This window comes from Dermacentor silvarum, chromosome 8, assembly GCF_013339745.2.
Source record: "Dermacentor silvarum isolate Dsil-2018 chromosome 8, BIME_Dsil_1.4, whole genome shotgun sequence".
In the NCBI taxonomy this organism is placed as follows: domain Eukaryota; kingdom Metazoa; phylum Arthropoda; class Arachnida; order Ixodida; family Ixodidae; genus Dermacentor; species Dermacentor silvarum.
Genome location: NC_051161.1, coordinates 31098998 through 31121758, shown reverse-complemented (window position 1 = coordinate 31121758; position 22761 = coordinate 31098998). Strand labels below are relative to the sequence as shown.

The 22761-nt window shown below is 42.3% G+C and overlaps 1 protein-coding gene across 22 annotated transcripts in view; it reads left to right on the top strand.

Moving 5' to 3' along the window:
* The window catches only part of LOC119460956 (dystrophin), a 392574-nt gene that overhangs the window by 326290 nt on the left and 43523 nt on the right, over nucleotides 1–22761 (top strand). For 5 of the 22 annotated variants that reach the window (XM_049672005.1, XM_049672004.1, XM_049671998.1 and 2 more), the window contains 9 exons: nucleotides 4361–4533; nucleotides 5130–5398; nucleotides 5969–6129; nucleotides 6807–6941; nucleotides 7538–7763; nucleotides 9872–9932; nucleotides 10054–10115; nucleotides 10285–10359; nucleotides 10792–10996. In XM_049672005.1, the coding sequence (XP_049527962.1) occupies nucleotides 4361–4533; nucleotides 5130–5398; nucleotides 5969–6129; nucleotides 6807–6941; nucleotides 7538–7763; nucleotides 9872–9932; nucleotides 10054–10115; nucleotides 10285–10359; nucleotides 10792–10996 (1367 nt within the window). Of the gene's footprint in view, nucleotides 1–4360; nucleotides 4534–5129; nucleotides 5399–5968; nucleotides 6130–6806; nucleotides 6942–7537; nucleotides 7764–9871; nucleotides 9933–10053; nucleotides 10116–10284; nucleotides 10360–10791; nucleotides 10997–12569; nucleotides 12659–13717; nucleotides 14049–16285; nucleotides 16398–17279; nucleotides 17489–17995; nucleotides 18044–18718; nucleotides 18789–19424; nucleotides 19541–20168; nucleotides 20419–22569; nucleotides 22709–22761 lie in introns of all 22 variants that reach the window. The other 17 variants (XM_049672006.1, XM_049672000.1, XM_049671984.1 and 14 more) reach the window with 17 other exon arrangements.

Sequence of the window (22761 nt, the reverse complement as noted above, 5' to 3'; positions counted from 1 at the left end):
TTTTCTTATATGTCAGCGTGCGCAGATTATGATGTACGTTCTTTCAAAAGACTGCAGCCGTTCTCGAACCTGCAGAGTCTACAGGCAGCGTTAATTTCACGGTGTAGCGTGTACAGTGCCAGGATCAGGGTCGTTTTATTGAAATATGTTGCTTACAGATATGCACAGCCATACTTCGCCTGGTGGCCCTTCTGACATAGCAAAAAATAATAGTAATAAATCACAGGACGGTTACGAGTGTGTAGCGTGAATGTCTAAGCATTAGCCGTGGTGTGGTCTAGGTGTTTTCGATCGCGATCTGGCAGCGACATTTGTAAAATAAATAAAAAAAACTGTGAATATTGTAAATGGCCCCTCTTCCTATTGCTGTGCTCCCTCTCCCTATATTCTATGCTATGCTGCGTCTTCTCCATTGCCTCTCCGCCATTGCTGGCCGACGCTCATTAGCCGTCGGCTAGGCACGTACGGCCAGCGGAATTAACCTCTCCCGTTCGTTTTTCCACAACCGCAAATAAATAAAATAAATGGCGGAATCACAACCCTAATTCAGCTAATTTGTTAGTGCGATTAGCTCCCTCCCCCACTTTACGTTTCCGAACTGCGAAGGAAACCCTTAAGGCTCATTCACACCGGCGACTGACAGTGGTCGCGCGACCAAGTTGGTCGCAAAGCGACCAGTCGCAAATGGTCGCAAATGGTCGCTTTTCTCGAAAAGCGACCATTTTGGGCCAGTCGCTCACTGCGCGATTTTTCAGTCGCGCGACCGTGGTCGCAAAGCTGCTCAACCAATCAGCGCCGCGCCGAAAGTGATGTGTGTCGTCGTCCACGCCAAATGCAATGCCCGCGTCACGATTTGCAGGCTACAGGCCGGTAATTGGTGTCTTGTCTTGTGATTCTGGGACGCAGCAGTTGCAGCAACGTGTCGAATATACGCGGTCGCATTCACTGGAAGCTAAACAGCAGGAAAAGAAAGCACAACACAAACCCTTTTTCCAGCTGCCGTTCGTTGGATGAGCACGCCACCCAAAGGTGAACAGCGGGTGAACAGCTTTGCTTTAATATTATGCACCGAATAATACGCAATGCGAACTAGAAATTACGACTCGCTCTCTCTCGATAATACTCGTTGTCATGCGCACAAAGTTCGGGCAGGAGGCGGCTTGCGTGGCCGGTCACTTCACGCGAGCGGAGGCACGGGCGCACCCACGAGCGTCGCGTTTTCTTCGGAGGCTTCCGCGCTGCCACAGCTGACACCCCGGCGGAGCACATCAGCACAGAGACGGCGTCTTCCTGTTCGCTCGAATCAAAATCCAGCCATCGCTCGAAACAAAATGCATGGCTGTTGCCGGAACGCGAAACCAATTTACATAGTGCCAGCGAAATGCGCGCTGACTGCGTAGATCCCTAGAATTCTCGCTAAAGAACGAGAATGTCCGGGATTGCGACTTGCAGGTCGCGCTCAGCCGGGCTTGCCGGTGTGAACATCAGTCGCCTTCGGTCGCTTTTTGTTCGCGAGTCGCAAATGGTCGCGCGACCTCCTCAAGTCGCCGGTGTGAATGAGCCTTTAACGCACGCCGGTCAATCGCGGATTACTCGTACAAGTGCGAAGAGTTCGTCGAATTGCGCACCTATAGCTGTTGGCTGCAGCCATCCTCAGCCGCCACGACGCTGTACGCTATTAAGGAAACAAGTATAAATCCTTTGTATTTTATTGTTGCCCGCGTCTCTCTGTTGTTTTCGGATTTCCGTTTCTATCGAACCACGTAGCATCCATGGACTGACTGCCCGTTCGCGTGCTTTCTCTTTTGCAAGCCCACCGCGTGTTGCTTATTATGAAAATCCTCCATAGCACTCTTGTTGTGTATAGGTGATTGTCGCGTTTGTTCATTGCACCTCTTTCGCATCCGCCCCCTTTCCCGCTTCCACCCCTCTTTTTATTCTTTTACGTGGAGAACCGAATACATGGTCGGATTTGTTCTTGTTTTTTTTTTAAGAAAAATAAAATAAAATAACGCCTTTTTATGTTGCTAAGCTTGCTTACGTGTGTTTTGATCGCGTGCCACGCGCTCGCGTTCCGTTGTGTGCATGTTTTGCATGCCAGCTGCTGTTCTAGAGACCGGAAAGTCGATGTTGCATCGCGAAACGCCTGCTACGTGTTCGCGGCTAAAACGCACGCATTCGTCTATTATTTATTCATAGTTGCTGCATTTTGTTACTCAGGCGTCCGTTACTCTTTATCTTTTTTTTTATGTTTCTCTACTGCGAATGTATCGCCTGTGCGCTCATATAGTTTCGGCTGGCGGGAAATTCAATGGGTATGGCAAAAATCACTTCAATGGCTCATTCGCCACAGTTTCGGAGATGATGTTTCATTATTTTGCGCGGTCGCTCCACCGAATGCGCGGATAAGTTGGTTCTCGCCTAGTGGTGTTATGTTGTTCCTTACCGAATTTATTGTTTATGAACTTGCGATTCTCAAATGACCGGAAACTGTAGAGGCAGAGAGAACACTAATGTTGGTGGCAGGAGGGACATCGCTTTCTTCGTAGATAATTTAGCGACTCAAGAAAGCATCGTTCACAGCTGCATATTTATCTATAACTATAAAGAGGCTTAGGTTATTGTGACGTCTCGAGTACGTGTTGTAGGCACGTTTCGATATGTGGGGTCTTGACTGAACTCTGTGCCTTACCGAACGTAATCAGCTCGCCTTTGCACCTTGCTGCATTTATGACCGCTACAGTCGAGTGTTAATCCTTGTTGATCCTCTGTTTTCATTTTGTTTTATCAATGAAGCATGCGGACATAACACGCATCAACAAAGCAGATTTATCGGCTTCGCTTCGTACTTTGTGGTCCCGACCTCGGTCCCTCTGTCTGGTTCCTGTAACGTTGGCTTCCTCTTATGCTAGCGAATACTGCGGCGGTGCACGATGTTCAGGAGTCTAATCGCCGTTCATATTTTTTCCATTCGTTTATTTCTTTAAATTTTATGGCTGTTCGTGAAAATGGGGCGGCCTTATTCCGCTACGGCGTAATTGAAAGTTATAGGATACTCAGAATAATTACACTTTATGGCTGCCTTCAGACGCGCTTGCGTTTCGCGCGTTGCGCGCATGCTTGCGCGTAGAAACGCGGGCAGGCCAGTTTCAGAACGAAAGCAAAAATAAAAGGCAGCTGGTCATTAAGCGTCTCTACGGAATTGCGTCAACCATCCTGTGTTATATTTTCACGTGTCTGTGCGCTCTGCAGAAGCCGAAGGAACACGTTTATGGCGCACTGTTGTTTTTCTTTTTCGTCTCTTAATTTTACGCTGGTGCGAAACAGCAGTACTTAAGTTTTTGCTTATAGGTTTTGTTGCAATTATATGCATGTTGATTTTAAAAAAAAATAATATTGAAACGTGCGAGCAGAGTTTGGATGAAGAGAAGAACGAAGCTGGGCTGCCTCGCGTGCGGCGCCGTGAACTGTTTTCGCTGAGCGATACCTTTGCATTCTTCGATCATCTGGTAAATAAACGCGATCCGTCGTCACAATTGTGGTGGAGGTGCGGGGTAAGCCAGCTATTACCAAGTGCTATCTGAAGGACACCGTCTGCTAACGACGGAAGCACAACAGTACGAGCTGCGCCGCAGCCGTCGACTTGCGGGCTTTGGCGTCAAGAAATGAGCTCGAACGGAGACACCCAGCAACCGTCCGCGAGGGCATCTCATTGCCATGACAGGGAGCCGCGGACCTTCACAGGAAAACCCGGCGACGACGTGGATGAGTGTCTCAGCCATTATCGGCGGGTGAGCCGATCCAACGGTTGGAATGACGCAAGCCAGCCCAGCTTCGTTCTTCTCTTCATCCAAACTCCGCTCGCACGTTTCACTTATTATAATGTGACTAATATTGTTTCGTTATGAAACAAAATGGTTATTTTGCTTACTGTATAGACTGGTCATGTGGATACTTTATGCCATGCCTTAAATATCTCTCTTTGATATGTAGGGTTGATATTTGTGTGTAAGTCATAACTAGTGATGTGAGATCCTTATGGACACAAAGAAAGAAGATGTGTCAGCTTTGTCAGACTATAGGTTACTATTATTAAAATGCACGTGGAACATATTTGCGATGTCCAGTACATTGTTGCACATAGCTAAGTGTTTATTATTATTATTATTATTGTTGTTGTTGTTGTTGTTGTTGTTGTTGTTGTTGTTGTTGTTGTTGTTGTTAACGCGTGTGTGTGTGCGTGTGTGTGTGTGTTTGCACGCGCACGCACGTGTATATTGAACACTTATGACAGTGTGTCCTATAAGTCAGACTGCATGCATGTGTTAATTACCTTGTTATTTTTCTTCATCTTATTCAGGAATTACAGCGTGAGATAGACACTCAGCGAGACCTGCACCTGACGATCAATGAGCGCAGCTCTCATGTGCTGCAATCTATGAACAGGCCCGATGAAGCTCACCACCTTCGCAGAAAGCTTGATGAAATGAACGGTCGATGGAATAATTTGAGGATGAGGACAGTATCACTGCGGTAAGTTGTTGTGCCATGCCTTGAAGGTTCCCACTCTCAGATTTACTTCATTGCTAGAATTTTGTAGAGCATGCATATGTTTGCTGTTGTCTTTACAATTAATTTCATTGGCTCTTTTTTTTGTTCTTGTTTTTTTTTATTAAAGCAGCTTTTTTATTAAAACACACTGGAGTCACCCTTGCGTGTTTCTTTTTCTTCTACATTTTTTTAAATCAAATAGGCATCGGAATTCTTTTGAGCTTTACAGGATAACAGATTAAATCCTTCATGAGCCATGCATAGGTGCTTTTGTGACCAGATTCTTAGCCTTTATTCTTGACCACACAGTGGGGCAAATGAATCAAAGCTATTTCGAAGAACTTAATGCTACTGTATGTACATCAAAGTGCCTATCTCTTTGTGATTCTCACCTAGTAAATTAAATGTACTTACGAAAGCGGACTAAACACACTGTGGTGATGTGTTATGTGACTAGCAATCTAGAGAATTTCCTGACAGCCACTATCTTATATCCCAATAAACTTCCTTATGCAGTTATGGACGTCTTATAAACATTTATGGGCACTTGTGATATTTGTGTTTATGTTCCATTTCAGAAATCGCCTTGAGAGCAATGCTGAACACTGGAACCAGTTGCTGTTATCGCTACGTGAGCTGACAGAATGGGTAATCAAGAAGGAGACAGAGTTGTCGGCACAACCAGCCATTGGTGGCGATGTAGCCACCATCATGAAGCAACAGGAAGATCATCGAGCTTTTCGAAGAGCTGTGGATGACAAACGACCGATCATCGAGAGCAGCTTGCTTGCTGGCCGCCAGTATATAGCGAGAGAACCTCCTCTCTCAGACACAAGCGACTCTGAAGGTCAGTGTGTCTTTGCTTAAATTTTAGCTGTGTAATGACAATAAGAAAATAAAGAAAAAGGTCATGAAGGGGTTCCTGAGCTCTTAAGAGAGATCCCACCTTTAGAAACTTGTATGGCTCATAACTGTTGGTTTTTCCATCTTTTCGGGCATTCATTCCTAAATTTGTTAAGCGAAAGCTCCTGTGTTTTTTTTTTTTTTTTTTTTTTTCAATATACCTAGGTGTGAATTACAGTCACATCATTATCACATATGGTCTCTCAGTTGTCATGCCATTTGACTGTGAATCTACCATGTTGTCTTTTCTCTGCTGATGGTTTCCTAGCAGCAATAAAGGTCAGGCATTGAAATATATCAGTGTGCCATTCTTAATCGTGCATGTATATGCCACATAATCAATTGTTACAATTGTTACAGGCGATATCCACATGCATTATTGGAAGTTCAATATTTGAGTGAGGATGATGGCACAAGCATCTCTAGATTATCATAGAGTAGTTTGTCTGAAGGTTCACTCAGTAAATTTTGCTTGAAAACATTATGGACTAAAAAAATTCTTTCTTTTTTGCAGCCAAAGAATATGATGACAGCAGGGGTTACAGAAGTGCTGATGAGCAAGCTAGGGAGATCACGCGCAGCATTCGAAGGGAAGTAAAAAAACTGGCCGACAAGTGGAATGGCTTCCTAAGCCACACTGACCAAAGACAAATGAGGCTGGACGATGTTCTTCATGTAAGAGCTCCTAACAACTTTTTTTAATAAACAACTTGAATGCATGAGGTCGGGGACCTAGTCAGGTGCGGTGAGCGCCTTTCGTTCCTGGCCTTGGAGTTTCCTGGAGTCAGGAAACTGATAATTCTGAATAAACAAACAAGCTTCAATATGATAGTTTCTAATTTTTAAATTCTTTAGTTTTATTTTACTTAATACTACTGTTCTCACAGGTTTCTAGTTCTGATGCTTGGGAATAATTTTTTTTCACTCATCAGTGGACACGGTAACTTATGCTGTAACTTTCTGTTTCATTTTTTTCTATTTCTTTCATTGAAGTTAAAAACGTGTACCTTTTTTATTCCGCTATTTCGACAAGTAAAATTCTATAGTGCCTTTTTATTTAACATGTTGTTAAATTGTGCGATTTTCTTTATCTTACTAGCAGTGTAGCATGTGTAGATGAGAACCCTAAATTACATGTTGATCTCCCTGAGGACACAGTCCTCCCAGATCTCTTGGTTGAGCACTTTTTTATTCCTTTTTATTGAGTTCAGTTTTGACGCGTCAATTTCAAATAACTGCTATAGCAGCTGTAATTTACATAAACCATCAGATTGACAACACCAATGCATGTATGTGCTGTATAACTCTACATTTTCAGTATATGTAAACAGTCCGCCTTCTTTTGCTTACAGAAAATGCAGTCTCTACAAAGAGCGATGGATGACCTTAGTGCTCGACTTCAAGTCGCTGAAAATGCAAAAACCCAGTGGACTCCCGTGTCCGAGTTCCTGCTTGACCAGCTGGCGGGCCAGATTGACGAATTAAGAGTGAGTGTAGCTTCTCGGCAGCCTCTTGTGCATTCAAAGCTCACAGCCTTCTTTCATATTAAAAAAAAAAAAAAAGAGAGAGATACAGACATTGCGATCTTAAAGGTCATCATCATCAGCCATTAAGACGAGAAACTGGAGTTAAGCAGATCATGTAATGCATAGAGCAGATAACTGGTCTTCAGTTACTGCTAAAGTAACAGAATGAGCGCCAAGGAAAGAAAAATGCAGGTAAGGGCACCGGAGGATTAAGTCATGTAGATATGATTAGAAAATTTGCAGTTGTACGATTGAGTGGGCTGATGGAAGACAGTGGTAATTGAAGTCACTAGGAGAGGCCTTCGTCCTGCAGTGGACGCAAGATGGGCTGTAGATAATGGGAGCAGTGTTGAGCTGAATAACAGCAGTTCTTTTTTCCATCTCCTCAGCCATGTGATGTCGAAGTGCTATTCATTGTATTGTACCTTTCATGTCTGAAATAATAAAGAAAGAAAGAATTGTGATGGGCTCTAATTACGTTAGTAATTAGTGTACCTGCCTTGTGCCTGGTCAATTGTGGAGAGGTTCAATGTGCGTGTTTTTCCCGTTACCTGCAGGCGTTCCGTGACCGGCTAGCTCCACTGCAGTTGCAGGTGGAATCGCTGAACGAGGCGGCTGGTGCTATCACGAGCTGTGGTGTTCTGCTGTCACAAGGAAACCTGAATCGGCTGGATGAGTTAAGCAGCCGCTGGCGCCTCCTGCAGGTGGCCATTGACGAGCGCCGTCGACAGCTAGAGAACTCCTTGCTTGATCAGGGCTCGCAGCAGCAGCAGTTCCTCAATGGTAGGATGTCTAACGAACTAATGCAGTGACATACATATTTATTTTAATAACTTTAAAAGACGGTAATGCGCTTACCACTGTTCCATTCATGCTCAGATTTAAAAAACAGATTATATATATATATATATTTTTCACCACATCTTTCAATATAACACCTAAAATCATTGTTTGCCTGGTTTGTTCAGTGTTTTAGTTGGCGGGCAGACAGCAAAACCAGTCCAAATTTTTGCAACAGCTTACTTCTCCTATGGTGAAGTACACATACAATGATGGTTTTAAATTTTTGTGAATAAGCCAGGCAAGCAAGGAAGCCAAGTCTTTTACTGAACAATGTGGACTAAAAGATGCCATCTTGTCACAACACTTGAGCAACAACCCAAAAGCAATAAATGCAATATTTTCTTTAAAGTTGTTAGAATAGAAACACAAGTCACTTCAGTAGTTGCAGCAATGTTGTGCTTGCAAGAGCTTAGAAAGAGAAAAGGTCAGGCAAGGCGGCTGTGAACATAGTTAATGGGTCCAACTGTGGATCCATGTTAAAGGGCCTACTAATACTGCTTGCATTTGTACATGCACGTTTCAGTCGGTGACATCAATACATGTTGATTAGTAAAATAATGATCAGGATACAAAATGCAAGGAATTTGGCTCAGAAGTATAATTGTGAAAAAGTTTGTTGTGAAGACAGCACGAAGCAGACAACAAACTGTAGGTCAGTGTGGCAGTAGCACTCAGACATTGCACTGCACATTGATGAGGCACGTTGCAATTAGTGATGCTCATGTCTTGTGTGTTATACTTTTCTCTCATTTATTTTGTCTTGTGATGAGGCTTCGGAAAGGGACACTAAAGGGAAATATCAAGTTGAACCAGATCGATTGAGTATTCTTCTAGAAGTCTATCATTGTTTTTTATGTGCCGATACTATATCATTATGTTGCATAGAAAATTGCCGCCGGAGGCCCCACCTCTGCTTCTCAATTTGAAGTGGCCTCTGCTTCTCAACTTGAAGTGGCCGTGCCAAAACAAATGAGTTCGTAATGTTCATGTGACCTACCGTTAATGTCGCTGTTATGTCTTTTAATAACTCTTTGGTGTTCTGCTTGCGTGTGTTGCTGAAGCTATCTACGCTCGGTGGCTCTGCTTGGGTTCAGATTATACCAGTGTTTCTCAAACTTTTCCAGTACATGACCCCTCCTAGTAATACCAAACCTACCATGACCCTCCCTCCCACCCCCTCACCTTTATAAGCCATCTGAAAATTTACTTTTACAAAGATATAATTTAATCATGTATTTTAATAAGGAGGATTTATTTGTTTTCTTGCTGCAACCATATCTGCTGAACCCCAATTCTACAGTTTCGATTAGATAAGACTGGCTGCAATTGGGAGCCTGTGTTCAGTGAAGTTTTCTTTGTGGTGACCAAAGGTTTAGATTGTTGTTTATCTTGCCTCTTCGCCGTAGGGGCAAAAAAGTAGGGGCACCGAAACTAAAAATTAATCTATGTTCTAACGAGCAGAATGTTCATATAGTTGCACCCTCCATGACCTCCAGAAAGAGGCCCATGACCCATTTGGGGATCATGGCCCACAGTTTGAGAAACACTGGGTAATGGGGTCACTTGAGTCTTGGCAGCCGGAACAGGTAAGATGGTGCTGGCGCCTCAGCTGTTGTAAACATAGAAAGTAATGCAACTCACAGGGGTGGGACATAGCAGCTGCTCTGTGAATCAGCCAGTGCTAATGTCGCATGAGATATATTACAATTCATAATAGGTGGAGCCACTCCAATTTTACATTTTCGTCATTTCGTCACTTGCAAGAGCTTTGTTACAAATGGTGAATTCGTCAATGCATAAACCAAATCTTTCAATCTAGCTCAACTTCACATTTTCCTTTAGTGTCCCTTTCAGAACAGAACTTTCATCTTGTCTCACTTCGTTAACTGCCCTCTGCTGTTTGGATTTATAGCATGGTTTAAGGGGCAGTAATGTGAGCATTCATAGGCTGGCCTTTGTATCTGGGCCACTCTGTATCTGTCGCAAGAGAAAAAATATGTCCCCTATTACGGTGGTTATCGCTAACTTTATTGTTCTGTTCTTTCTAGCCTCTGTGGAGCAGCCTTGGGAAAGAGCTGTAGCCGGAAACAAAGTGCCTTACTACATCAAGTAAGAAGAGCTTTACTTTTGAGTTTGCCATAGCACGTGGTTTGCCTGTTTCAATCTGGGTATTATTGGCGCTGTGATATTAGATGCTAAAAAATAATTGATCATTTGCTCCTTTTTCCAGCCATGTTACCGAAACCACGCATTGGGATCATCCTCGTATGTTAGAACTAATGGACTCGCTTGGTAAGCAATGCTTCAATATTTTTTTACTGTAAAACATGTTAATGAGTTGACAATTAGTGGAAGGGAAGTGTTCCTGGATTGTTGTGTGCTGCTCGTATACTGGGCACAAGCAACCTTGCATAAGTGAAGTGTGGAGAAACTTTCTCATTGGAACTTTTCTATTTTTCAGCTGAATATAATGATGTCCGGTACTCTGCATACAGAACATCAATGAAGATCAGGACAATACAAAAGAATCTTTGCTGTGAGTAATTTGTTAGCAGTGTCTCACGTCCCTTGTAGAAGACCACACATTCGAAAGTTTTCCTTTTTGAGGCGAAGCCTTCTTATTGTTTTACCTTGACTAGCAGGCAAAACACAGTTACGTGTTTCTGCTACAAGCACCTTGAAAACTGCATAACTAAACCTTAATGTAATGGCTATTCACCTAGGAGCTACTTTCATAATTTTCATTCTTGCCTACCGAAGGCAGTGCAAAAAGCACGGGCGTGTTGTCGCATATTTGCAGTGTTTTCAGTATAGAATATACCTATGCCAAGCCAACATTCTTTCAGTCTAGGAAAGTATTCAATTCACTTTATCTATAGGTGTTTTTCAGATGGTAGCATATACTTTAGTAGTTTCAGTGTTAAATCGGAAGCCATGGTTTGATGTTTTTACTATTTGTTCATTCCAGTGGACCTAGTCTTTATGAACAATGCTATCAACGCATTTGATCAGCATGGCCTGCGAGCTCAGAATGACAAGCTGATTAGTGTGCCTGAGATGATCACTTGCTTAGCAACCATCTATGAAGGTGTGGCCCAGGAGCATTCCAATTTGGTGAAGGTGCCACTGTGCATTGATCTGTGTCTCAACTGGTTGCTCAACCTCTATGACACGTGAGCTTCTTTGTCACTCTTTTCACTCAAGTGTGCCATTTTATCTACTATGCGTTAAACAACTGTAAAATGATGTAAAACAAGGAATGCCTACTGTGTTAGCATTCTCATCATGATCATTGAGAATTTGTCTCTACTACGAAGAGGGAATGATGATTGCATCCTGTTAAATCACACTGATGTCTAACGGTGCATTTAAAAGTATCTGCAACTATCTTTTGGTTGCATCAATCATGCGCTGGCCCTCATAATTTATTTTTAAGCATTTCACTTGCCTCATGCTTGGTACTGAAGCAGCTTAATGAGTGTTTAGGAATTTGTGATTTGGAATTAGTTCATAGTATTCCCTGGGGGAAAAAAAAGAGGTAGACAAATTGTGGAACATACACATGCTGCCGGAATGATAATAGACATTGCCTAAGGCAGAGCTTTTATTTTCTTATTGCTTTTCATTAGTAGCCTTCCTTTTGGCCTCCACTCACTGAGGAAATGCCAATGAATAGCAGTGGGTGCCATATTTTACTTGAAAAGGAACCCATTGGAGCATCTTTGCCTTGTATATAAGCCCGTCAGATATTTTGCCCCAGGCTTCTCCTTTGCTCTTAGATGCATTCTAGCCAAAATCAGACAGTAATTATTTGAAGGTTCAACCCATACATCTGCAAGTACTGGGATGTGTCAGACACCTTATGCCGTATGGTATGGGGATGTGTGCGAAAACATGGCACCGCAGACACCCAAACACTAACCAAGGAGCAGTCGGAGGCCAAGCTAACTGACCCGGACCCGAAGAAACAGTGCAGCCTGATCGAACAGGCACGGGAGATGGCCATGGCCCGCGGCTACCTGGAATAAGGAGGCTGCCCACCTAGGGTGCCGACTGCGCCTGCTCAGAATAAAAGTTTACTCTCTCACTCCCCGATCAGGAGCAAAAGATTTCATGAGCTCAGGCCAGCTGGCTCCTCTAGAATTGCCGTTTTTATTCTTTAGACCATAACAGACCACTAGCTTGCTCACTGGCTGATCGTCTGAGATCTGAAGTTTTTACATAAGAAAATTATACTGTATCAACTCTGTAACAAATGACAAGCATGTTATATATTTCAGTCTGCAATGCTTATGTTTAAAGTTAGTTTTGGTCAGTTTCATTTTATGATCATTGAAAGAGGTGATGTTATGAGATTGCTGTCATTAGACTCTTGTGAAGACAGTGAAAATCTCATGTTTAGCTGGCATCTAAATTTTGCTTCTTGCGTGTGATATGTCCTTACTCAGCATGGCTCGGCACAGGTAGGTTGTTGCAAATGGCTTCGCCAGGCATCTTGCTCATCTTCATGATTAGCAATGCTCATCAGCAGTGCAACTTTGGAGCACTTCAGTCCTGTTTTTCTTCTGTGTTCTGAAATTTCCATGGTTCAGTAAATAAACTTTAAAATGAAAAAAAAAAATGAGCAGTCATCTTTCTGGCTAGGTGATTTGACTCATGACGCCATGAAGTGACATTGAGAAAGTCGTAATTTGTGCAACAATTACTAAACATTTGTTTCTTCTTTTTTTACCCTTTTTTTTTCAGGGCTACAAGAACAGGGTACATAAGGATCCTGTCGTTTAAGGTTGGGATTATCCTGCTGTGCAGGGGTAATCTCGAAGACAAATTTAGATGTAAGTATTGGCCAAGCATCATGCAAGACCAAATGTTGTCAGTTCTTAATTGTGATTGCTCATTGTATTGATTCTCATATATTACTGGTATTTCGTAAATATGTGCTCCAAGGAAGATATACCAAACTACTTAGTAATGCTAAGTACCTGAATAATTCAGCTGGTCTTGTGGTGTAAAAAATTTCAAGGGCTGAAAAAGTCTTTAGAAACAATCGCGAAAAAAAAAAAAAAACTAGACATTTTCAACTTGGCAGGAATTTGTACGTGATGATGCCTGACTGATTAGTTAGTGGAAATGGTTTAATTGATCAGTTGACACACAAGTAATGGCAGTACTTATGTGACAACAAACATTGAATTAAATGGCAGTGGGTGAATAAGGAAAGCTTCAGCTCAGAGTGAGCGTTTCAACAAGGGGATTTTTTTCTCATTCTTGTTTGCGTATTGTTGAACCCCTTTCTACCTTCACTACCTTCAGGCACTAGCTCAAGCAGATGTTTTTGAACTTTCAGTGTTTACAAAACATACCTTGCTAGCGTAATTGTGAAGTCTGTGATACTGTCATCATTGTGGGATTCTTGTTCCTGAATGTGGGCGCGGTGCATAATATTACATGTTGCATATGCGTTCTCAATTTGTCTACTGTGCACACAACTTTGTGGAGAATTCAGTTATAGGAACCTTAAGGAGCTTGAAAGAAAAGTTGAGACATGGCCTGGTTTTGATTACCTGATAAATTTAACAGTTATTTGCCAGTTAGTGTAGTAATCAATGAATAGGTAGCTTAATTAGTCACTGTTGTGTATGTAGTCTGTATGATGTTACCAACAGAAGAGTCTCACTGTTACGAGAAAGGAATGCAATATATTGTACTCAAAACTGCCAAAGTGTGTCTAACTTGATGGCAGAATTATAGCCACATTTTTTTTTTTTTTCATTCCATATTACCTTAGTTAGGAGCAGGTGACACAATGCCTTAGTGTTACTAAGGGCACTTTTCTCCAAGGTATATTCCGCCATTCCCCAACACCGTTTTCATGGGCTTGCGTCACTTTTCAGACCTGTTCCGGCTCATTGCGGACGGTAACGGCTGTGCCGACGAACGACAACTAGGCCTCCTGCTTCATGACTGCGTGCAAATTCCGAGGCTCCTTGGCGAGATTGCTGCTTTCGGTGGCTCCAACATCGAGCCAAGTGTCCGAAGCTGCTTCGAGATGGCAGCGCCAGCTGGGCGGCATGAGATCCAGGCATCACATTTCCTGAACTGGCTCCTGCAGGAACCACAGAGCCTGGTCTGGCTTCCTGTACTCCATCGTCTGGCCGCTGCCGAGACAGCACGACACCAAGCCAAATGCAATGGCTGCAAACAGTACCCGATAGTCGGGTTTAGGTAAGCAAAAAAAGAGTTTCTGTGGAAACAAGGGAGCCAGGCTGGTATTTACTTTCACCTGGCATTTCTGTTTGCTTTTACAGGTTTGCAAAAATGATAGCATTATGTGAGACATATGGCGGGTCATGTGACTAGCTTTATTTGTTAGCACCTGGCATTGCCTCTTCATATCCTAGAAAAGGGGTAGCGGACTCAATTCAGTTTTACATGTTTGCAGTTGTGATCATAAATTCGTATCCATGGGCACTGCTCCCATGCTATACCAATCTACAATTACAAAATTTTTAGTATAATTCTTTATCGGTTTCTGTGGTTGCAATATTGGAAAATAAAATAGTTCTGCCTTTTTTTGTGTTTTTCAGTGTTAAATGTAAATGCTGAACTGTAATTGTAAGTGCACCTCCAGTACAATTTACATCGTTAAACATAATGTGAGATTCTTGCGCATGAATCTTAAAATAGTAATTACTCAATCTCTTTCAACATGCTCCACTTTGATTTGATAACATGCCATGATTCTGGAGGTATTGTGAACTTGCGTGACTACAGTTGAATTGTTATTTCTATAGCTTCATAGTCTCAAGATAGACATTCATCACATGCATCCAATATATCTTCGCAGGCTATTCGAGCAGGCTCTTTTTGTAGATAAATGAACTGTATTACTGCTGGATGATTCATTGTTTTGTCCAACTTGGCAATTTCTTCTACTTCCATGTTTGCAATTGCAGTTGGTTTGATATAAAATTATGAACATTATAAACAATAAGTTCTTTCTTTAAGGGTCTTGAACCACCCCTCAGGCTTGGTGAAAAACATTGTCCGTGGATATTGTACGCTGCTGTGAACATTTCAGCCAAGTATTGCAGTCGTGCGCGACGCGAAGAGCTTGAAAGTGGAGTGCGAAGTCACCTTTCTCTCAACGCTCTCTTTTTAACAGAACCCATGTTCCTCACTCTTTTGTGGACGCTTTATTTTGTCACAAAGCGTCCGGAAAACGCGACTGCTATTGGCCAGTAGCTGATAGCTGACATCAATCAAGAAGATAGCCTGGTCAGACTACACGCATGCCTGTGGATGCGCGCCCGATCCTGGCAGCTCCTGGTTACACGCCTTGGCAGACTAATTGATAGCGCTTAAAAAATGCGAAAGTTGGATGTGGCTATTATCCGTCGGTCAAACTGGCGAAGGACAAAGTCGGTCCGCGCCACTTAGCATGGTCAGACTGCAGCATTTGAGCACGACCACGCACTCAAGCCCTACCGTGCATAAAGCAAACACTGCACATACGCACTACATTTGCACGTACCTGTGGTTTGCTACGGAGCGTAGATATCACGGCCGCCGCAGGGTGCAGCCACGAGTCCACTGGCTAAGCGCACTGTGGCTCGCATCGTAGGCGTCATAATCAGAAGTAGTGACGTCTATGTTAACATCCAAAATAAAATTTTAACTGCACGCCACGGTGACATTTAGAAGGCGGAGCCTTCTGGGCACGCCCCGCTCATCCGTAGCCTTAGCAGGACAAGACATTGCAGAAGGAGCGGTAGCACCGCGGAAGCCGTGTCTGATTGCCAATACTTCCACTTCTGCTGAACACATATCTACTGAACACGTATCTACTGAAATACTTTTTTCGGTATTTCTGAAATAGCCTATTTTAACTTCAAATGCCTTTCTCCACTTCGATAAAAAGTAGTTCAGGGCCCCTTTAATTCTTTGAGGGTCACATTTTTTTTTAGTAATGCATCATCCCGGAGTCGCACCTTTCATTGTAGGTTTAAATTCTTCAGAGTGACTTGTTTCAATATAAAGCAAGGAAATAATTTTTTATGACAGTAACGCAACAAAAATTTTTTTAATGTGTGCAATTTCATTCATGGTGTATTGTAGAATACAGGGATAAACTAGCATATATGTAAGGCAGTGACCCTCGAAGGATTAATAGAAAGATTGTGTTCGTCTAGCACATACAGCAAAGATTTATCCTGCCCTGTACACTTTCCCAAAATGTAGTTTTCAGAACATTTTGAAAACTCGTTTGTACTTTAATGTCCTATGTCCTGAATCTATTGGGTGCCTATGCCTCAAAGCTACAGCTGTCCATATTTTTATAGTCATATATAGTTCACTCCTTGCTAGTTTAGTGACTAATTTTCAAATGTCTGGCAAGAAATACTTTATGCTTTCCAATATTACCAGTGAGCATGAAAGTCAGAGAAGGCTCGCTGTTCCAGGTATCGGTGTCTCAAGTGCTTCAATGTGGACCTCTGCCAAAGCTGCTTCTTTTCGGGAAGAAAAACCAAGAACCACAAGGTTACCCATCCGATGCAGGAGTACTGCACCACGGTGAGTTCCGAAGTTCCTACTTCTGAGGAGCCGTCCTGCATTAGAATGCTTTCATTGTTTTGTTTAGTTACGTGAATTTTGGGTTAACTGCTTTGATTAATGCTTCATGCAAGCACAATGGACAGAAATCAACTTAGTGGTCTCTTTGCTAAAACTACCTGCAAATACTTCAACTCAGCATATTTTTTATTTATTCTTTCCTGCTTTTTTTTTTACACCAGCCATCATACTTTGTACATGTATGTTGGCTTCAGATAAGCGTGGCTTTTCATTAAAAGCTACAATCCACTAAGAAAGTAGCATAAAAAAAGACCACAAAGATGGCTGTGTCAAAATGTGAAGGTATACCCAAAAGCTGGAGAGGAATGCTATACTGGTGACAATATGCAGTTAGACTCATTTTAGCTTTGCTTCTCTTCTTGACCTTGACTTTATTTAGCATAAAGCACCTGAACTGAGACTTTGCATGCTTAAGAATTTACTCATCTTATTAATCCATCAAAAGGTCCACATTTTTTTAACACTGTGTGACAAGAAAACAACCTAATTTGGTAAGGTTTTGTTTGCAGAGAACTGCTACAAATGAAGAAAAACTCTTATGTGTGCGTATATGATGCATCTTCCTTCTTTTTTTTAAATATTTATAAGCCCAATAGGAACCTTGCATTATATTCAGAACCATGCCGCAAATATACATCACCATATTTTTTCCCACTAAATTTGCAATGAGCTCAGCCACTAAACAGCGAAGTCATACATGAAAGCCAACTGTTCGGATGCCCCAAGAAGAATACAGATGCACATGCGTAGGAGATATTGTGTTTGCTCAATTACCTTATCTGGGGTCATTACGCTAAACACATCTCTTTATTGCATCGCCAGACAACATCTGGAGAGGACGTGAGGGATTTCACCAAGATCATGAAGAACAAATTCAAGTCTAAACGCTACTTCAAGAAGCACCCTAGAGTTGGCTACCTGCCGGTGCAGACTGTCCTGGAAGGGGACGACCTCGAGAGTCCTGCACCATCGCCACAGCACACATTGTCATCGCAGGACATGCATTCTCGTCTTGACCAGTACGCAAACAGGCACGTCAGAATCACCAGCAGGGTGATTTCTGATATTCTGTATTATTTCATTTTGTTTATTTCATATTTGTTCTTTCGTACTTACTTTCTACCCATCTTTACCTTTTTGTTTCACAGCCTTCACTGCATAGATGAAGAAACAAAATATGTATATTTTGAGTTAATCAGTTTTCAAAAAGGATTTGGTTCATACTTGTACCTAGTAGCCTTTGCAGTGCTACCTGTTAGGTTGTAAATTGGTCGTATGACACATCTTTTGATGCTGCAGCATTTAAGCTTATGTCATAAGTAATTCTTTATGCAGTACTAGCAATGGTGCAAGAACTATTGCATGAAGTTGGAAGGTAATGTAACATTCCTCAAGAGAGCTATGTTGACTGTATCAGTGGTGGCTTGCAACTGTGAAGTTTGCTTTGCAAGGAGACTGACTGGATCCCATTGTACCATCCTGCTGCAGTTATTCGTATGGGGAGTTTGTTCTAATTACTTTCACTTTTCACTCTACAGGTATACAGACACTGAACTTAGGACAAGGAGTAACTCTACTCCTGACTCGTAAGTGCTCATAATTGCTGGCTTATGTCATAAAACTTGCATTAATATTTCGAAATAATTGAAACCTACAAGCACATTTTATCTGTCTAAAAACTAGAATAGGGTATTCAAATAAATAAAAGGCAGTGGAAAATGTTTCTTTCGTATGGTATCTTACAAAAAAAATTTTTCTACACTTCCCGGCTAAGCAGCAATTTCTCTAAGCTCGGTAAAGTACTTTACAGTGTGTCAATTTATTGATGCCAAGTTGCAGAAATTATTTAAAATAAACCTATAAATACAGCTATATATAAATAAAACTTATATAGCATTAGAATAAATGTGAGATATATAAAAAGGTACCTTACATCTCTATTCTCAAGCAGCATTCATTGTGCCTAATTAGTTAAGTAAAATAGCATATTGCCACTTGTTCATTTACATGCCATGGTGACTGGATTCTTTGTGTGCACTGAATCATTCATTGCATGGTGTAGATAAAAATTACTTGAGGTTTGGCAGCTTCACCTGTTTGCTTCAAAACAGATGCCCTTAAGTGCTTATCAGAAAATGCAATGTGGAGTTGTTACTAAATGTTTGTCAGCTTGAAACAAGATTACATTTAGTTTCCTTTTCTGTTTAAATACAGCACAGTTGCTTAGCATCACTTGTCTGGTTTTTTTTTTTTCTTTTTAGGAGCGAAGATGAACATCAGTTGATCGCACAGTATTGTCATACTTTGAGTGGAGAGCTCCCAACATCAGTGGTAAGCACATTTTTTTTTCTCTCTCTCTCTCTCTTGTAACCTGAAAAATTTAACTCTCTGGATGCATGTTTATTCTACAAACTACCATGTGGACATTATTGTGGTTGGCTTACCTAATGTTTTCTACGGTCATGACAATCTATATTGTGGCTTTGAAAATCTATCTTAGTTTAGTTTCATGCTAACAAAATATAGGCTCTTATTTACTGTCTCACTTTAAGAAGCTTGGACTAAGAGTAGCAACGAATAATTCTTTTCCTTTGTATTTTGTATAAGTAATGCGAAAGGAGCTATGGCACAACTTTTAAGTGCTGTCAGAAGACAGTTTGCTTGCTAGATTGTGTGTCTGGACATTCAAGCTAAATGTTGCTCTTGCACTTTCACACACAGCACTGAAGGTATACAGCTACACACAAAGGAGGCTTGTCCCTTCCTGTTGCCTTTTGAAGTGTCCGCGATACTTTTGACAGTAACCAATTGATAAGAAAAGGATATCATTTCAAGTAGCTTTCTTCTTTTTTTTTTTCTGGTATCATGTGAGTGCTTGACTATGTGGCATTTGTTCGTTTCTTTTTCTGACTGAAGGAGTTCTGCATTCAAGCCACATGTATTCACGTTTCATTTTTTTGTATGCAGTGCAACTCTTCGTTGTTTCTTCAACCACGGAGCCCTGCTCAAGTTATAGCAACCATCGATGCTGACCAAAGGGATGAGCTTGAGCTGATGATCGAGGAACTCGAAGAGGAGAACAGGTCTGCCGCACAGCTTGCACTCATCATTGCTTTGTGGTTACTTAAGACTACATTCATCTTATACTGTGATGCCTGCTTGAACGGAATGTATTGCATGAAAGACAACAGCAGGAAAAAATAAATATCAGGACATTGCCTTTGTTTAATCTGCCAGTGTGGCTTATTGCAATGACAAAAGGTGAAAAAGAAGGCGAGGAAAAAGTGGCATGCATTTGGACAGCTAGCAAAGACTGAGGCATAGCACCGAGTGATGCATTGCAGCAAAGAAGCAATGCTTTGCCTTAGCAGAGAATGCCTGTAAATTTTTTTTCTTGCTTTTGCTCTTTCCACTGCGTCCTCTCACCTTTAGTGAAACAGTGCAAGGCAGCCACCCACTCAGTGCTGTGGAATGCTAGTTGATGTGTAGCAGTGTGTGTTCAGATTAAGCACATACATAAGTAACCAGACTTCTTTTTTAATTGTTTCTAAGATAAAACTAGGCGAAAGTCCCTGATGTGTTCAGGCTGTAAGAGAATTTAAACTTAACTGAATGGAATGAGCTTTAAAGGGAGCCAATTGACAGCGCATGTTGTATTCACAATGTTGCCGTCCATGCTGCTTTCTTCACTATCCTTCGTCATTTTTCCAGGCATCTGCAGGCAGAGTACGATCGGCTGCAGGAGATGCAGAGCGTAGGGCTGAGCCCAACCCCCAGCCAGCTGGAAGAGGAGGCTGCCCTGAGCCCCAGCGGCAGCAGCACTCGCGACCAGGAGATGTTGGCCGAGGCCAAGCTGCTCAGGCAGCACAAAGGGCGCCTCGAGGCCCGCATGCACATTCTCGAGGACCACAACCGGCAGCTGGAAGCTCAGCTTCAGCGTCTGCGGCAGCTCCTAGACGAGGTGACGCATGCAGACTTACGCCTGATCTTGATGCGTGACTTGGAGACTTAATGCGCAGCTGAACTGCAGGAGCTTGCGTTTTTCATGGCTAATGCATTCATGAAAGATGCTGTGCATACGTCCCCATACTAGCACTGTGCCATCCGGCTAATTTCAGGCCAAGATGCGAAGTCGCGAGGCAGTGTTACTTTTTCATGTATCCCATGTTTCGAAAACTTTTCGTGGTTGACTGCACAGTGATCACGGATGGAAATGCAATAGGGAAACAACTAGAATACTGCATATGTGCTCAGCTTCCTGGCTAAGCATTATCTTTCGCTTGAAATAATTCTAAAATGCAGTTTGTGTGCCACATGACATCGAGAATTTCTTATGTCATTTTCTGGTTAACCGAATCTTTGTTGTCAATAAGAAATCAAATATTTTACTATTTCAAGTGAGTAATCTGCCAACTAAAGCTTGACCTCATTTTTTTACCTTCCATTAGTTTGTGGGTATCATCTCTCAATCTTCCTTTTCTCAAGTGAGAGGCAGACAGCAGTGCAAAGTGTACTGCTGACATGACATGACATGACCGCAGCCGTGGCCTAGTGGTAGAACGCCCGCCTCGGCTGCGGGAGGCTGTGGGTTCGATTCCCACCGCCGCCGGGCACCCACTGGTTCAAAAGGGTACAAGCGTACCCCGGCCTGGCGTTCGGCTTCCTTCAGGGGTGATACGCTTGGGAAAGGAGCCCGCGCCCTGAATTCCCGTCGAAACCAACGTGAGCACGGAAATCAAAAGTGGTGTCTGGGCCGCTCCCATGGCGGTTATTTCCCATGTGGCGCCCCAAGCACCTATTGAGGTGGTGTCATGGTGACATGACATGGCACTGGAGAGTGCCATGTCATGTCGCTACGATTCTGGTCACATAAGGTGATGTGACGAGTGAAAATTACACTGATGTCAGACCAGCTGCAGACTATGGAAACGAAAGTATGCGCATTAGTTAGCCTTAAATTGACGCATTCCATTCCGTGAGCACTGTGAATTTACCTACTTCCATATTCAGTCGGCAACTTCAGCTGACTTTTAGCCACTCTTTGTGCACCATAAGCAAGTTTTGTGAAAATCAGGTCAAACCCAATTTTTCCCTGAAAAAGTTGGCTCCCATAAAATCTATTCGTCAATTAACTAGAAGGGTAGCTATCTTGCACCTAGAACTATGAAAGGTATCCTTTGAAGAGGCATCATTAGCATCTTATTGGAGGATTGGAGCACTTTTGTATGTGAATCAGGGCATGGCTTCCCTTCAAGATATGTTGGAGGGGTGCCTAAAGAAAGTACTAAGCTCCTGTAGGGCAGGTGGTGTTGACGGGGCACCTTTTTGGCCTGGTTGCAGTACACTTTGCACTGCTGTCTGCCTCTCACTTGAGAAAAGGAAGATTGAGTGATGATACCCACAAACTAATGGAAGGTAAAAAAATTAGGTCAAGCTTTAGTTGGCAGATTACTCACTTGAAATAGTAAAATATCTGATTTCTTATTGACAACAAAGATTCGGTTAACCAGAAAATGACATAAGAAATTCTCGATGTCATGTGGCACACAAAACTGCATTTTAGAATTATTTCAAGCGAAAGATAATGCTTAACCTTTCATACGCGCAAGCAAAAATGTGTCCATTCACAAATTCCGTTTTTGCTGAACATCTGAATAATGTGGCTGTTTCTTAAGCTTCTTTTTTACTTGCTGGAGTCAATGTGGTGACCTGCACTTTCACTATGACAACTTAAAAAGAAACTTGTGCATTTACTGCTGTTGTGTTTTCACTCATATTACACAATAACATTGAATTCTTTCATCTAAATAATTTTGTAAAGCACTTGGCATCATTGTTTACTTGGTTCAGCCTGTTTTTGGTGGCTGACAGGCAGTGTCTCAGTGAACTTTCTTCCAGTGAACTGGGCAAGCAAAGAAGCTTTACTGATTGGTGTGGACCAAGAAGTGAGGTCTTGTTGCAAAAAATTTGACCGTCAAACAATTCAGCGGCAAGTTACAGTTAATGATTCAGGCTACTGTATTGTGCTTCCCTCTTTGTAATTGAAGTTGCTTCTCAGAGTTTCATCGACATCGTGTTCTAATTACCGTACCAATCTTTTCTTGCAATGCAGCCAGCGCCTCGGGGTACGACGTCTTCCCTCTCACCACACAGCTCCCCGTACACAACGCCTGGTCATTCGTTGCCCCGAAACAGGGCTCTCCAGCCTGAGCCAATGTCTTCCAGGAATGGAAGGCTTCATGACCACACAGGTACAGTACCTCTTTCCTTAAACTCCCCCAGAATTGTTTGAGATATTTAGGAA